At 46.1% G+C, this 15,247-nt stretch overlaps 1 protein-coding gene across 1 annotated transcript in view; it reads left to right on the forward strand.

Annotated features, from left to right (window-relative positions):
• FOXK2 (forkhead box K2) overlaps window positions 1-13,803 on the forward strand; it is a 50,082-nt gene extending 36,279 nt beyond the window's left edge. Inside the window, exons 3-9 of the mRNA XM_071574030.1 lie at window positions 2,016-2,163; window positions 2,598-2,744; window positions 5,474-5,667; window positions 6,402-6,577; window positions 7,530-7,826; window positions 8,212-8,421; window positions 11,611-13,803. Coding sequence (XP_071430131.1) covers window positions 2,016-2,163; window positions 2,598-2,744; window positions 5,474-5,667; window positions 6,402-6,577; window positions 7,530-7,826; window positions 8,212-8,421; window positions 11,611-11,807 — 1,369 coding nt within the window. The 3' untranslated portion in view covers window positions 11,808-13,803. The remainder of the gene's footprint in view (window positions 1-2,015; window positions 2,164-2,597; window positions 2,745-5,473; window positions 5,668-6,401; window positions 6,578-7,529; window positions 7,827-8,211; window positions 8,422-11,610) is intronic.
• The last annotated feature ends 1,444 nt before the right edge of the window (window positions 13,804-15,247 follow it).

Raw genomic sequence — 15,247 nt, forward strand, 5'->3', positions numbered from 1 at the left:
AACAAATCCTCACAAACTGGTAAACTCAGTTCAGATGGCACTTTTGAAATTCCTGGAAAGTTCAGGAGCAGAACTTTGATGGCCCTGAAAGTTGTTCCAGAGTCACGTGGGTGCTTTTGAAGGCATTTTGTCCCCTCTCACTCCCTGTGTGTTCCCTGCAGCAAAGGGCTGTCTGTGCTCTCTTCTTAAAAATGCACAGCTTGCTAATGAAATCTGGATGTAAGGATAATTGAGTTCTCTCATGCTTGCCAAGATCTTGGTCTCAATATTGGAGTGTTTAATGGCATCTGTATAAATGATGGAAGCAGAGAGAAAAGAGATCTAGCTGTGACTGTGTAACAGGTTTGCTTCCTTATAAAAATGCAGGGAGGACACATCTTGCCCAAGAAATGACAGAGCAGGTCACAGATTTTCAGATAATATCCCATCTATCTCCACAGTCTGTGCCTCACTCTGATTTTTGAAATTCTCTTCAGGGCTTTCATGCACCTGTTGAGTAGTTTATTACAGACAAAAATACGACAGTTCTGAGTCTATTTTGAGAGCGAAGCTTGACAGTTTCTCTGCAAATCACCCTGTTTTGTAGAAGACTTGTAAACTTGCTTTGATTGTACCATATGTGTCGCTTTGTCAATATATGCTGAAGTGAGCAGAGCAGAGGGATGTTGTCAGCTGATACTGAAAACACAGAGCAGCAGTGACCTATATTGAAAAAAATAAATTGGCTACACATTTTGGCTCCAACCAAGGATTCTTCTGTACAAACCCAGTCTCCCTCTTGTAGTGGGTACATCACTAGTGGCAAATTGTTGGTGTATTTCTTGTGATGGGAAGCTTGAGGAATATTTTTATATAAATACATGTTACCCAGTCTGCACTGCTTGCATGAAAAGGGAGGTAGCAAAAGTCTTGGGCAGTCAGGCAGCCAGACAAACCTGGACAGATGCAAAACTATTAAAGCTTTGGTGTGTAAATCTGAACAATATTGTCTGGATTTGTTTAATTGCTGACATTTTGAACCACAGATCCAAGTTAGGTTGGAGGTTGTCTTTGGAGATGAGGTGGGTCTGGAGGCCCTGCAGATGCTGCTGTTGGGATTTTTAGTGTTTGGAGTTGCTGAGGGCTGCACTGAAATGAGCTGCAGCATGAATTGCAGGGAGTGTGTCCTTGGAGAGAGCTGCCAGAATTATCTTGGGGAAGGGGCCAGACATCACCCACTGACTGTGTCTTTGCTCTTGGCTAAATGGAAATCACAGAAGAAGAAAACCAGCTTTGTGCAGCTGCAGCTTCCTGGGCAAAACAGGGGCCATGGATGGATGTCACAGTGCAATTACACACAGTTTTATCTCTCTTTCTCTGGGGAGGGTGGCAGAATGTGAAGTATTGAGAGATACTCTTGTGTGTGTTTGGCACCACCTCTTGCTTTCCAGCAGTGTGTCTGCTCTGCTGGCCTAATGCTGCATTAAATGGCTGAGTCAGTGCTGATGCCTCCCATTATAGAGTGTGTGAGCACATGCACATACCTGTAAACACTTCAGACAGCATTGGGGGAGATTTAAATGAGAACCAAACCTATTTTTTTCCTCACTGCTTGCTATATTTTCTCAAATGTGCAAAAACAGTGCACAGGAGAGGTGATGTATTTTTTCTGAGCAGACTGAACACAAGCATATGGCAGAAATTCCATGCAGGATGTGTGCCTTGTTTCCAGTGTCTGAAAATTGGTGCTTGCTGATGTAGCTAAAGCGGACTTTTGTCTTGGCAAATCTTACAGAAATAGAGTACAGCCCAGTAAATCAGTTGATCCTTGTTCTTTGAGGAGGAAAGCCTGAGCTGCACCTGGCAGGATTCTAATTCCCATGGCTGGGTTAGCACGGCTGGGGTTTGTGCTGGAGTGCCCTGACAGCCCCAGAGCTCTGGTAGTGGCTTTGCTGCAGGAACAGCTTTTTGATGAGACACAGTGTGGTGATAAACTGTATAACAAAATAGTAGGATCTTCTTTCTATGCTCTACAGTGCTGCAAACTCCTGCCCCTCGAGCCCCCGCGGCGCAGGCTCGTCAGGGTACAAAATGAGCCGTGGGATCCCATCAGACCTGCACCTGATGGCTGACAATTCCCAGTCAGAAAATGACAAGGAAGCCTCGGGGGGAGACAGCCCAAAGGTAAACAAGGCTTGGAGTCAGTGCCGGAATTGACACCTGCAGGGAATGTGAGAGTTGGGCTATTTTCATTGCTAAGTGTGTCCACTGAGTCCTAATTTAACATTAAAATCTTTAAAAACAGTGTGTGGGGTTTTGTGATCAGAAGTGAGGCTGATTAATTGATTGATTTACCCCTGTCTGTTCTGGGGGAGGGTCTGTGCAGTCTCACATCTGTTCATAGGCTACTGAAAATTCTTTGCAGCTGTTTGTATCTCCAAAATTTGTGATATCTTACAGTTGCTGAGAACAGAGTTATCTTAGTTTCTTTCTGACCTCAGATTTTGGTCATCCAAAGGTGCCTTAAGTCAAGTTAATTATGTTCTGTGACTTTTGTGTAAAAAGGAGTGTGTTTATGTTTAAAACCTATTGATGCAGACTTTGTTCCTCCCATGCAGGACGACTCCAAGCCACCCTACTCCTATGCACAGTTAATAGTCCAAGCAATTACAATGGCCCCGGATAAGCAGCTTACACTAAATGGAATTTATACGCACATAACTAAAAACTATCCCTACTACAGGACAGCAGACAAGGGCTGGCAGGTGAGTGTGATTTCTGGAATATTTTTTGTAGTTGTGAGCAATCCTGGCAGCTGTAAATGGTGGGCAAGCCTCAGAGCCCCTCAGAAACAGAATCTGTCAAATGACTGTGTTGTCTTTCTCCTGTGAGTCCTCCAGCAAAGTGAGCAGTTCCCATTAGGCTGAGTTTGAAACATGGCTTTACTCATGGAGTGGTGTTCTCTCAACCTGTAGCAGGAATACACACAGACTTTGGGGGAATGAAAGCACATTTGGCACTGGATTTGAATACCATCTGCTATCGAGGAATGGTGGTGTGTTCTGTAGCTACAGTTGTGTAAACATCCGTATTGCTATCTTGAGATAAAATGAAGATATTAAATGTTACAAGTCCAGTTTTATTGGAGAACAGGGATCTTGACCGTGCAACAAGTGAAGGAACAAGTGTGTTATCTGTTGTTATCTCACCTGTTTTATTTGTGAACTTGCCGATTTCTTTACCGAGTTACCCCAAACCCTCCAGCTCTGCAGAATTAATTTCTGCTCTCTTTCCATTTTTAAAAGACCAAGCCCAGCATTTGCCAGGATGACTAACTGAGTACAAATCAGTCTGGCAGAGTCTTCCCAGATCCACATGAAGGGTCAGTGCCTCTGGTGCTGTTTTGGGTGTCTCAGAGGCCCAGGAGCAGAGCTTTGCAGGCCCTTTGCCCCTGCAGGGCCCTGGCCACGCTCCTGGCCATCAGTGCCACTGGTTGCTGCTCACTCTGCAGCAGGGGCACGTCTGGAGTTATTTCAGGGAGGTGAGATGTGCAGAGCCTGGGGGAGGGAAGAGTTAGGCAGTGTTAGCACTGGCTGTACCAGTGGGAGACTGAAGAATACAGCAGAGGAAGAGATTTTAAAATATTAATCACATACTCATTTGTCACAAGGCAGACATGCCCGTTGGATCCCTTTCCCCAGGTTAGCAGGAATGGAGCTGCTCTGGCTGTTTGCTGAGGGTTTGGCCAGTCCAGCACTTGGCTGTTGTGGTGGCTGGGAAGGCTGTTTTGTTTCCCTTTCCCACATAACAGCACAGTATCCTGGCTGCAGACAGGCTGACAGATCTGTTTTAGCAACAGGACTGTTTAGAAAACCTAGGGGTGTGTTTGGCTTCCTGTTCTGCAGCATCTCCAGTGTCTGTGTGTGAGATGCTGCTTCACCTGAGCACCAGGAACCCAACACACCCTGTCATGCTCAGGGGCAGATTCTGCCACAGCACAGGGGGTGTGTTTGGGGGTGTAACACTCCATAAAGCCAGTGGGATGGACACAGCAGGCAGAGCGTGTTCTGGGGTCATTAATTAGCACCTATTCATAGAAACAATTGGAAAAGCTGAAAATCAGATGCTGTGCAGTCACTGCTCTGCCAGCTTCTGTCCATCAGGAGCTGGATTACAGCTGGGAAGACTTAGGATAGATGTTTGAAATCATATTTGAGGCTATATGTGCCCATATAGAGTACACACATATACAGTGTCCCAATCCTGTACCTTAATAAATAGCATTGAGGTGTTTATATCCTTTATCAGACAAAAGTCTCATTTTGTGGAGCACTCAAAGACCCTCTGTGAACTTATTTTAGCAGGTACTTTTAGATCTACTCTTATATTGTAACATATGGAGAAATAAATACAATTTCTAAACATGTTCTTGGCATCTTTCTAGTTATGTTTCAATTTTTGGCAGGGAAAACCATCTCTGGTTTCATCAGTTTGCATTTAAGAAACCATACATGGTTATCATTGCTTTAGGTTTCCCAAACTTGCCATCAGGGCCATGAACTCAGATATTTGAGCAAGACTTATATTTGATTTCACAGATATTTGAGGGCTTTGTTAACATAAAGCTTTTTCTCCATTTGCCCCTGTTCCCCCACAAGTATTTCAGTATGAACACTTAGCATCAGCTTCTTCTTGTTCAGTGATAATATTGAGAGAGATTTGGGGGTTTGTGTATCTTAAAAATTAAAAATAATTTAAGAATTCTGTGTGCAAAGCCGAGCACAGATAGAGCCACTCGAGGGTGTCAGCAGTTCTGTACATCACTTTGATGCAAGAGGGGGGGGTGTTGCTGCAAAGGGAGGATACAGGAATGTGCAGAGAGAGCATGGGAATGAAGATCTCATGGAAAACCTGGTGCAGGACCTGCTGCCACTTGGTGGTTTTCTAGACACACTAAGCCCTTGGCTGCTTTATTGAGACAGACTGGACTGTGGGTGAACTCCCAACAATCCAGCTGCCTTTGGAACTTGTGTAATTTAACCTTTTCTTTCTGAACTGTGGAACAGTAACAGGGTTACGATACAGGATCAAAAGTGTTCTGTGGCCCTCCCCAAAGGAGCTGACACTCTGTGACACCTGGGGAAGGGTTGTGTATGAACACTGACAATTTTTCTTTATTTTTCATTTTAACACTTGCATTCTGCACAAGTATTTGTGGTGTCCTAACAGTTGGTTGCAATCTCGTGAGAGATTTAAGTGGGATTCCTGTTATTTCCAATTAGCATACTGGGTTTTTAATTGTTGGGAAAGATTTGACAAATGCAAGAGTCTTTTCAGGTTTCTGGCTCTGCCTTGGCAGTGCTCTGAGTTGTGTTGAATTAAGGAATTAAAGAGCTGAACCCCCAGTTTGCTGTAGTACAAACTGCTGCACTCTAGGCCACATTCTGACTTGGAAAAGTTATATGAATTCTACATATTTTTTTATGTTCCATAGAATTCAATACGTCACAATCTCTCTCTGAATCGTTATTTCATCAAAGTACCACGTTCCCAGGAAGAACCAGGCAAAGGCTCATTCTGGAGGATAGACCCTGCCTCTGAAAGCAAATTAATAGAGCAGGCTTTTAGGAAAAGGCGGCCTAGGGGAGTACCTTGCTTTAGAACCCCTCTGGGACCACTCTCTTCTAGGTAAGGAAAAACAGATGAACAAAAAGACTATGGCTGTTGTTTAATCTTCAGGCTGATACAGACTTGGATACAGTCACGAGTTTAGTAATTTAATTTCATCCAGACACAGTGTTTGCATTCTGTGTGACTGGTTAGGAGGCTGCCCCAAAGCTGTTTACTGCTTGTTTTTAGCATTAAACAACTCGGTTTGCATAACTAACTATCACATTGTTAACCTAAGCAAGCCTTGCTGCACCTTTGGTGGGTTTTGCAGAATTACAACTTTAATTTCTAACTGCCATCTACTGCATTTTAAAACGGTTGGCAAAGAAAATTCTGAGATACCATCTACTTAGAGATGACAATTGTGTGTTCAGTTTGATAATGTTTGAGCAGAATTCATGGTGGGAAGATACCTGGGTTTAAATTAGTCCCTCTGTAAAGTTATGGCCTTTGTGCTGGTGCAGATCTGTTACCTTGCCCTGTAGCCTGAGATTTGCTCATCGTTCTTCTCCACCAGGAGAAACGTTCATGTTTCACAGACTCTTTAGTCTCCCTGAGAAGGCACCCAGCCACTTCTTCTCCGTTAACTGTACCTGGAGTTTGCTTTTAAATCCTGTCCCTGTTTAGCAGAAGCTTTCTAAAAGATCCTGGGATCTGGGTTGTAGCTGCGAGGTGCCCTCCCCTGCCGTGGGCCGCGTGTTATCGGAGGGAGGTTAACACACATCAGCTGCTGCTTTCATTTCTAACTACAGAAGTGCCCCAGCTTCTCCTAATCACTCTGGAGTGTTGTCTGCACACTCCAGTGGCGTCCAGACCCCCGAGAGCCTGTCCAGGGAGGGCTCGCCCGTCCCCATGGAACCTGAGCCCAGCACTATCCAGCCAAAACTCGCCGTCATCCAGGAAGCACGGTTTGCACAGAGTGCCCCAGGTGAGGGGCTGGGCTGGGCTGGGCTGGGCTGGGCAGAGGGCTCAGGCAGCAACACTGACAACACTTCACATGGACACCAGAAAAGGGTGTATATTTAACCTCTTCACAGAAGCCAGCCCATGAGAGCCTCAGAAAGAGGCATGGGGGAGGCTGTTGCAGTCAGGCTGTTCCTGGGGCTGCTCCTGCTCCCCTGATCACACTGCTGAGCTGGTGCCTCTGCCCTGTGTAGGACTGGGCTGGCTTGTAACAGCTGGCATTTGCTTTCAAAGTGTATTCTCTCTGGTTTAGGAAAAAACCCCAAAATGTAAGGTGGGATGTATTACAGAAATAAGGAAATGCCACTCACAGCACTGTAGTCATCTCATCCTTTCAAGGGGGGGGATGAAAGAATGGAGAGGATAAAGGGAGATAAGAAATTTCCTATTTAAAACAGAAAGAGTATAAAACGTGATGGGATAAGGATGACGTGTTTGTTTAATTACCTGGTTTATATATGTTTGCCATCCACTTTTTTGGTGATGTTGTGGCACTACAGAGGTGCCAGTGCCCATCCAGTGCCGAGGACAGACATGTCCTGATCAGGGACACCAGGATGTCCCAGCCTGGGCTGTGGAGGGTATTACTGATGCAGACATGCTCCACACCACACCTGAACCACACACATGTTTGCATCTGTGGAAAGGGGCTGTTCTGTGACGGTGTAGCTGCACTGGGGGAGAGCTGGGGATGCCCAGATGGAGTCTGGGTTTTCCTGAGCTAATACAGCCCTTGCCCCACGCCTGTGGCTGGGAGTACCCACCTGTCATGATCTTCATTGTCCAGCATTACCTTTTGGACCATGAGTGAAGGAGGCTGTTAATCATCTGAGGCTTTAGTGTTAAGTTTAAAACAACAACTAGCTTAGAAGATGTAATGAAAATTGGCAGCCTGATTTTGATCTCTCTCTTGGTAGGATCACCTCTCTCTAGCCAACCAGTTTTAATTACTGTACAGCGGCAGCTACAACAAGCTATTAAACCCGTCACCTACACTGTTGCAACTCCCGTGACCACCTCGACCTCCCAGCAGCCTGTAGTTCAGACAGTCCATGTTGTGCACCAGATCCCAGCTGTGTCAGTCACCAACGTGACTGGGTTAGCACCAGCAAACACTTACACTGTCGCGGGACAGGCCGTCGTCACGCAAGCGGCGATGGTCACCCAGCCCAAGGTAGAACCTCAAGAGAATGGAGACCACAAGGAAGTCAAAGGTGAGGACCTGAGGGCTTGTTTGGGGGCCTCTATATACAGAGGGATCAGCATTTGAAATTTAAAATCGTAGAACCACAGAATGGTTTGGGTTGGAAGGGGCCTTAAACATGGTCTTGTTCCAGCCCCCTGCCATGCACAGGGATGCAGCCCAGGGTGCTCCAAGCCCCAGCCAGCCTGGCCTTGAACACTTCAGGGATGGGGCATCAGTCCTTCCAGGTGAAATGTTTGGCTAAAACTGAAGATTTTGCATCATCACTCTTCAGATATCTTGAAGCAAATAATGAAACAATAGATACCCTTTCTCACTGAGGGCTCGTGGAGTGAAACCCAGTGGTTCTTCACCACTTGCTTGTGTTTAACCGTGTGTTGTCTCCTGTCTTGCAGTGAAAGTGGAGCCTCTCCCTGCCATTAGCCATGCTGCAATAGGAGCTGCCAGTCGGATCATCCAGACCTCTCAGCCCACGCCCCTACAGACAGTCACCATCGTGCAACAGGCGCCCCTGGGGCAGCACCAGCTGCCCATAAAAACTGTCACGCAGAACGGGACACACATCGTGCCCATCACGGCGGCGCTGCCGGGGCAGGGCACGGCTGGTACGTACGGCAGGGCAGGGCTGTGGGCACGGGCACCTCGGCACTGGGGCTGCATCCCCAGTTCTCAGCCCTAGTCAGGCTGAAAAGTGAGTTCCACTTCAGTTCACAGCTCTCCAAGGGATTGATTGGTCCTTCCCTGTTGGTAAGAATGAGTTTTTTCTCACTGAGCATCACCTGAACATCTTTTTATTCTCTTTGTGGTTGTAGGGATGGTCTGAGTGGTGACAACCTGTCCTCCCTCCTCATTAAATGCAGATAGGACACCTTCCACCAGCCCAGGTTGCTCCAAGCCCTGTCCAGCCTGGCCTTGGACACTCCCAGAGATGGGGCAGCCACAGCCTCTCTGGGCACCCTCACAGGGAGGAATTTCTTCCTAACATCTAACCTAAGCCTACTCCCTGTCAGTGAGAGCCATTCCCCCTTGTCCTGTCCTACCTGCTCCTGTAAATAGTCTCTCTCATCTCCAGGCCTGGGGCACCAAGATCCTGATCCCTTTTCCTGTGTAGCCTCAGTGACTTCAGTGCTGTCATTACTGATCTACCCAGACAGAAACAGATTTTAAAAGAAGTTTCTGTAAAACAAAGCCATTCAAATGGTATCTGATCCCAGGTGGTTTGTTGGGAACCCACCAGCAGGAAAAGCAGAACTTGCTTGTGAGTTGGTTGTTTGAAGTGTTACTTTTTACTCTGATTTTATTGAACTTGTGCTTAAAAATGACCAAAATTTTGTAAGATTTTGAGATGATTCTTGTCTGAAGTGCATCATTCCCCTCTGGAACTGGGCAGGCTGTGCTTTGTCATCATTCCATACATTCCATACATTCCCACTTGCTCAGGGGCAGGTTTGCTTTGCTGTGCAGGTGCACACAGCCGGTTCTTACAGTTCTGCTTTGAATATTATCTGGACTGAAGGAGGTTTTTTGTCTTAAAATATGTTTACAGAAATATTTTAGGGCTCTTTATATCAAGTTTTACCTGCATTTCTGCTCTAAAGTCTTTCTAGTGGAGTGAATTACCTGCTTAGTTTCTTCTTTACTCCTCTGCCTTCACTGACATTTATAGGTCAGTGTTCTGGCTGCTGCCACTTCACTTCCAGCTTAGGAGAAGCAAAAGCAATCACAGTCAGACTTGAGGTGCACTTTCTGTGTCAGAAGGGATGTGTGAACTGAGCTGAGAGCCATGTGAAATACACTGAAAAGTTATTTTTAAATGTAAGAGATAAGTCCTTTTGTCTCTTTTCAGTTGATTTCAGTGTGTTCCTTGCCAGGGCAGCTGGTGGCTGGGGGTGTGTGGGGAACGTATCTGCACGTGGGAGTGGAGTTGTGGTGCTTCCCACTGTGTGTGCCAGGCTGGGAGATCCCTGGGCTTTAAATACCTCCTGAGGTGCTCACACTGTGAACAGCAAGTGAGGAGTATTCCAGGTCCTGGTCTTTGTGTTCCAGTAACTCAGGCAGATCATCTGAAGGAGGAACTGTGCCCACAGAGACACAGGTTTGTTTGTGTGTGTCTGCAGGTGTCTGTGTTAACAGGGACACGTGTGTTCACACACACATTTGGGTGTTTGTCTGTGGAGAAAAGGTTGGTGACAGCTGAAAGCAAAGAAATCCGGAGCAATTCCTGTCCCATTTTCCATGTGTAGTGAGCAGGTGGTGTCAGGTCCTGCTCTCAGCACAGCTTGGCAGCTCTGCCTGGGTCCTGTGAGTCACTGAAAGCTCTGAGGTCCAGAAGAAACTCGGGTTTCTGATTGTACAGCGACATTGTGTGACTGGGTGTTCTGTATCTCAGCTCTCAGTGTAGATTTCAAACATCATCGTTCTGTTGTGTGTTTCCTACTCTCACTTACCAGCTGTGGCTGCTGCCAGTGGGTCTCTTGCTACTCACCAGACCCCAAAGGGAAGAACCACAGAATGGTTTGGGTTGGGAGTGACCTTAAATCATCTCATTCCACCCCCTGCCATGGGCAGGGACACCTTCCACTAGAGGAGTCAAACAGAACAATGCAGTGACAGTCCTAATGTGTGTTTGAAGGTGAGGGGTGAATTGCTTTTTATTTAAGCAGCAATAAATTTGCAACAAGGCATTTTGTTCAGAAGTTACATCTCCATGGGCCCTATTCAGTAGCTTTTCTGCTGAGTGCTGAATGACTGCTGAGGTACAAGAACAAATTGATTTACAGGTGGGTTCGTGCAGAGGTGGAATTCCAGGTATTCTCTAGGAATGCTTCTAGGGAAGCATTACAAGTTTAGCACACAATAATTTCTGGTGGACTTGGTGTTCCAGCTCCACTAGCAGGGAATGCTGTGATAATGTCAGCAAAGTGCTGAGGGAAGGGGAAACACAGGTGGGCTGATAGTGTTTAGATGAATGTTCATAAAATGCAGAGATGAGTAAATCTGTAATTAGTATTTTGTGTTCTTTGGAAAGACTCAGAGTACCTGATTTATTGAAGTCAGGGTGGATACTGAGGAAGGGGCAGAGGGAGGAGCGTCTGGGTGTCTCAGGGTTGAAAGGCCCAAACTCCCCCATTGGTTCTGACCTGTGCTCTCATCCATGGAGTGAGACTCAAATCCAGTGTGGGATATTGGAACTGTGTATTTCGGTCCCTCTAATGCTGTTGTGGGTCTGAATCTAATCAAGTGTGTGGTTTCTGACCACTGGTGCTTGTTCCAGCCCTGCCCTTTTGCTGTGGGTGAGTGTCTTGCACCCATCACAGGGGGTTGCTGCTTGTGCCATGAGCACCTCCTGGCTCTCTGCATTCCAGAGCTTTCCTGCAGTAACTTCCAGCCCCAGCTGGGTCTGGCTTGGTGCTGCTCTCCTTCCAGGCCACATCACACACCTGCAGTGATCAGAGGTGGGGCCAGAACGTGGCAAAGGGTCTGTGAATTCCATTCTCAGCTCTGTCACAAGTTGTGTCGATTTGCTGCCAGTCATTGAATCCTTCCCTGTGACTAAGTGGAGCCACTTCCCTGTTCCCACCTGTGTCCAAATCTGTGTGAATGTCGAGTGATTGGGGAAAATGTCCTTCCTGTTTGTGCAGAGATTGAACAACCCCCCCCTCCCCAGATGTCACCTGGGCTCGCCAGTGGAGCCAGTAAAGGAACTGACCCTTGGGTGACAGTGCAGGTTTGCTTCCTGTGTGCTGTGCTCTGACAAGGCTCAGGGTGCTGAAGGCTTGTTCTCTCTGTTGCAGCTGCTGCCAGTCCCCTGCACATGCTGGCGACCCACGCGTCCGCATCGGCCTCGCTGCCCACCAAGCGGCAGAACGGAGACCAGGCGGAACAGCAGGACCTCAAACGCATCAAAACAGAGGATGGAGAGAGCATAGTCATAGCTGTGAACGTGGACACCCCACCCGTGGCAGTGAGTGACAAAGGCAGCCAGAACTAGAAACTTAGGGGAGTTCTTTTTTAAAAAAAACAAAACAAAAGAAAAACAAAACAAAACAAACTCCGTGGTGCCAAAAGGAGACACTTAAATCTAACACCTAAAACGTTGGAACATGTTCTCACGCAGTGGGGAAAGGGGCCCTGTGATCAGACTTCAACTTTCAGCACTGAAACAAAACCCAACACAGGTGGCCTTAAACCTTGGTGTAACTCAAGTGAGCCTGCAGACCCTGTTGTTGCAGAGGCTGCTCCCCTCTGCCCCGCCCCGCCGGCTGTGCCGGGGCCGCAGCTCTCCGGGATCCCCGGCCCCGGCTGGCAGTAACGGCAGCATGATCGATAGCGCTTAGTGTGACTGACTGGTGTACCGGTGTGTATCCTAAAGGGAACAGAGGCAGGAGCCATTCCGACACCGTGGCAGCTACGCCTTTCCGAACCACCCACCCATGCAGTTGTTGGTAGATAATGCAGTATTTTGTTGTTCACATGTGGAATTAGAAATTTTTGAGGTGTATTTTCATTTCTTTGCAAAACAATGGGGTCTTTGACATTTCAAATCACTCCATTTCTACTCCGGAAACTTTGGAATCACACAAATACTTTTCATGTGAAATTTTGTTTGGTAAAAAACTGAATGTAGGGTTTTTTTAACCAACGGAATGATTTACTTTTGTCTGTCCTGTTCAAGTTCAGATAAAGCTACTTTATTACATCTGCAAATTTTCATATTTTAGCAGTTGCCTGATAAATTTAATCAAATTTTATTACCATGTGTAGTGATCAAACGCTTCTTTGGGCTTGCATGTAACTGATTAGAAACTCTGATGTAAATGAGCCGTTAACTGACGTAAAGAACTGCTATGGATTTGACCAGAGCTGCACTTACCTGTTTCTCTCTCTGCTACCTTTTGCTGTTTGTTACTTTGTGTTGACTTTGACTGTCCCTGGCATATTTTTCCAGTCTAAAGTAAAACAAGAGTCTCGCTTAATATTGTGTATGTTTAAGATAACAGACTGTTCTTCATTTAGAAAGAGGAAATTCTTTATCACGAGTCCTTTTAAAAAGAGTAAAATTATCTTGTCAGAGGTATATTCGATATTTTTAAGCTTAAGCACCCTCGAGTAGAAATTAATCTGCCCCGTTCTCCGTAACACTTCGATGTCAGACACTGACTGACCTCTGGGCTCTCCATGACCAGTAGCTGTTGTGGTTTTCTAACAGTGGCTACCAGATTATGGTAATAATTATTATTATTTTTTTTTAAGTGTGTGTTCTGCAGTTGAACATTTTAAAATGTATCGGTAATTTCTCACTTTAATGTGGTAATAGATTCCACTTTACATTTCAAAATCCAGTTGAAACGAGGCTGCTGTTCAGTCTTCAGCTCACACGACGTCTTAGTTCCTCCTGCAGCCAGGTGAGTGGGAGCCACTGGAGCCTTGGCTTCCTGGGATCTGCTTTTGTCCTGTTCTGTAATAAAGATGCATTATTTATATTTCCTTTCCTGCTGCGAAAGGAAAAATTGTATTTTCACAATGGACTGAACAGTTTGGAGTGGTTATTTTAGGCAGCTTTTGGAAACTATTTACCTAAAGACCAAATATGAGAAATCTGTACAAGTTTTGTGTTCATCCACACAATGGAACTGTTACAATGTCTCTGCAGATAATACATATTAAAAAACTATGAAAAAAAGAAACTCTACACAAGCTGGATTTATAACAGGCATTTAAAAAAAGCATAACCTGAAAAGAAGCATTTCTGTACAATTGCAACGTTTTCTTTAGAGGTTTTAAAAATAAAAAAAAGTAAAGTTTTAACATACTTTTTTTAAGAAAAAAAATCCAGTACTAGTAATTTAATTTGGTGTTGAATGAATTGACTAGAATGTGGTTTATTTTCAGAAGTGAGAATCTGTTCACAACTAGGGCTAGGTGAATAATAGTGTATAAGATTTTTTAAATAAAATTAAATTTTATTCAGCAAATTAACAAAGTTGAAATTACTCAACAAGTGTGTTTGAAGTACTGATGTGTATTTTGGGGTGACTAAGGCAGTTTCTGCTGGCAGTGCCACAGCAGTGTCAGACCCGAGCCAAGGTGTGTGTTCCCAGCACTGTCCCAGAGCTGGGGGCACAGAGGGGGCTGGCCCTGGGCCCTGCCAGAGCCTCACCCTTGGCTGCACATGGACTGGGCACAGGAACGTCTGTGCTGACACCTCCACACATCGTTGTTGTCACTGAGGGTAAGGAGATGTCACTCTGCCAGGGGGTTGGTTTCTGATCCCCTTTTCCCACATTAGCAACATTCCCTTTGTTTCTCATCAGAGCTGGGGAGATGCTTCTGACCAACAGCCAGGAAAGCTCTGCTGGAATGCTGGGTCAGGTTTTCATGTCAGTGTTGTCAGGAGTTGGGGAGAACCTGAAAGGAGGGCTGTGGAACTGCTGGGAGGGGCTGGGGCATTGGGAGCAGAAAGAGCAGAACCTGTGCCTGTGCCAGAAAGGTCTGTGGTGTGACATTCCCTTGCTCTCCTGTGGATCAGAGCAGTGTCAGTTGTTCAGGCTTTGGGGAAGAAGCAAAATATGCAGGCAGTGTCATTCCAAGGCCCTTGTGTCCCACACAGCCCTTCCAGCCCTGTCTGTAGGAACTGCTCGTGGCTCACACTTGCCACCTGTACTGATTCATCATTTTCTACTTCAGCGTGAGTACCCAAAGGTTCTGACAGAAACCTGCATATTCTGCTGGCAAATACCTGGAATTACCATAGAATTTATTGCACTGGCTCATTACTTTTCTTGTCAGCATTTTGATCTGTGACACAGGTACGTGGAAGGAGACAGCAAAACGGGGAGAGAAGGAGAAGAAATGGATAATCCATGTACTGAAACAGCAGATGCAGGTGGGAATACACGATGTTTCAGGAACAGTTGTGGTTTAGACTTACTGTGCAACTCCTGCTGTTCCCTCGTGGCTGGGGGTGATCCCAGCCTGCACCTCTGCAGTGTGTGCCATCAATCAGTCAATCAATCATCAGTGGGCTGAAACCTTGAAAGCAGTTAATATTCCAGGAAATGACTGACTCCAGGCTGTTCCATTTGATTGTAGAGCTGTGCAAAGGCTGGTGAAATTCACCTCCGGAACGTGGCGCAGCAGCGAGCGATGTGAGGAAGTTCTGGCAGAGCAACCTGGAGCCAAAGCCAGGTGGGAAGACTCATTCCTTTGCTGGACTTGGATCCCTGTAAAAGAGCCTGTATGCTGAATGAGACAGATTTGCAGGTAGTACCAGAAGTAGGAATTTCAGGTCAAATCCATGTGGTGGTATGAGAGGATTCTGCTGGTTGCCCCCACAGGTGTTTTCCTTCCTGCTGCCACACAGCAGATGTTTATAGAGGAGGTTTTACAAGTTCAGTAGAGTTTAAATCTCCCACGAAATAGCTCCAGGAT

The sequence above is a fragment of the Pithys albifrons genome, chromosome 19 (assembly GCF_047495875.1).
Source record: "Pithys albifrons albifrons isolate INPA30051 chromosome 19, PitAlb_v1, whole genome shotgun sequence".
Lineage (NCBI taxonomy): Eukaryota > Metazoa > Chordata > Aves > Passeriformes > Thamnophilidae > Pithys > Pithys albifrons.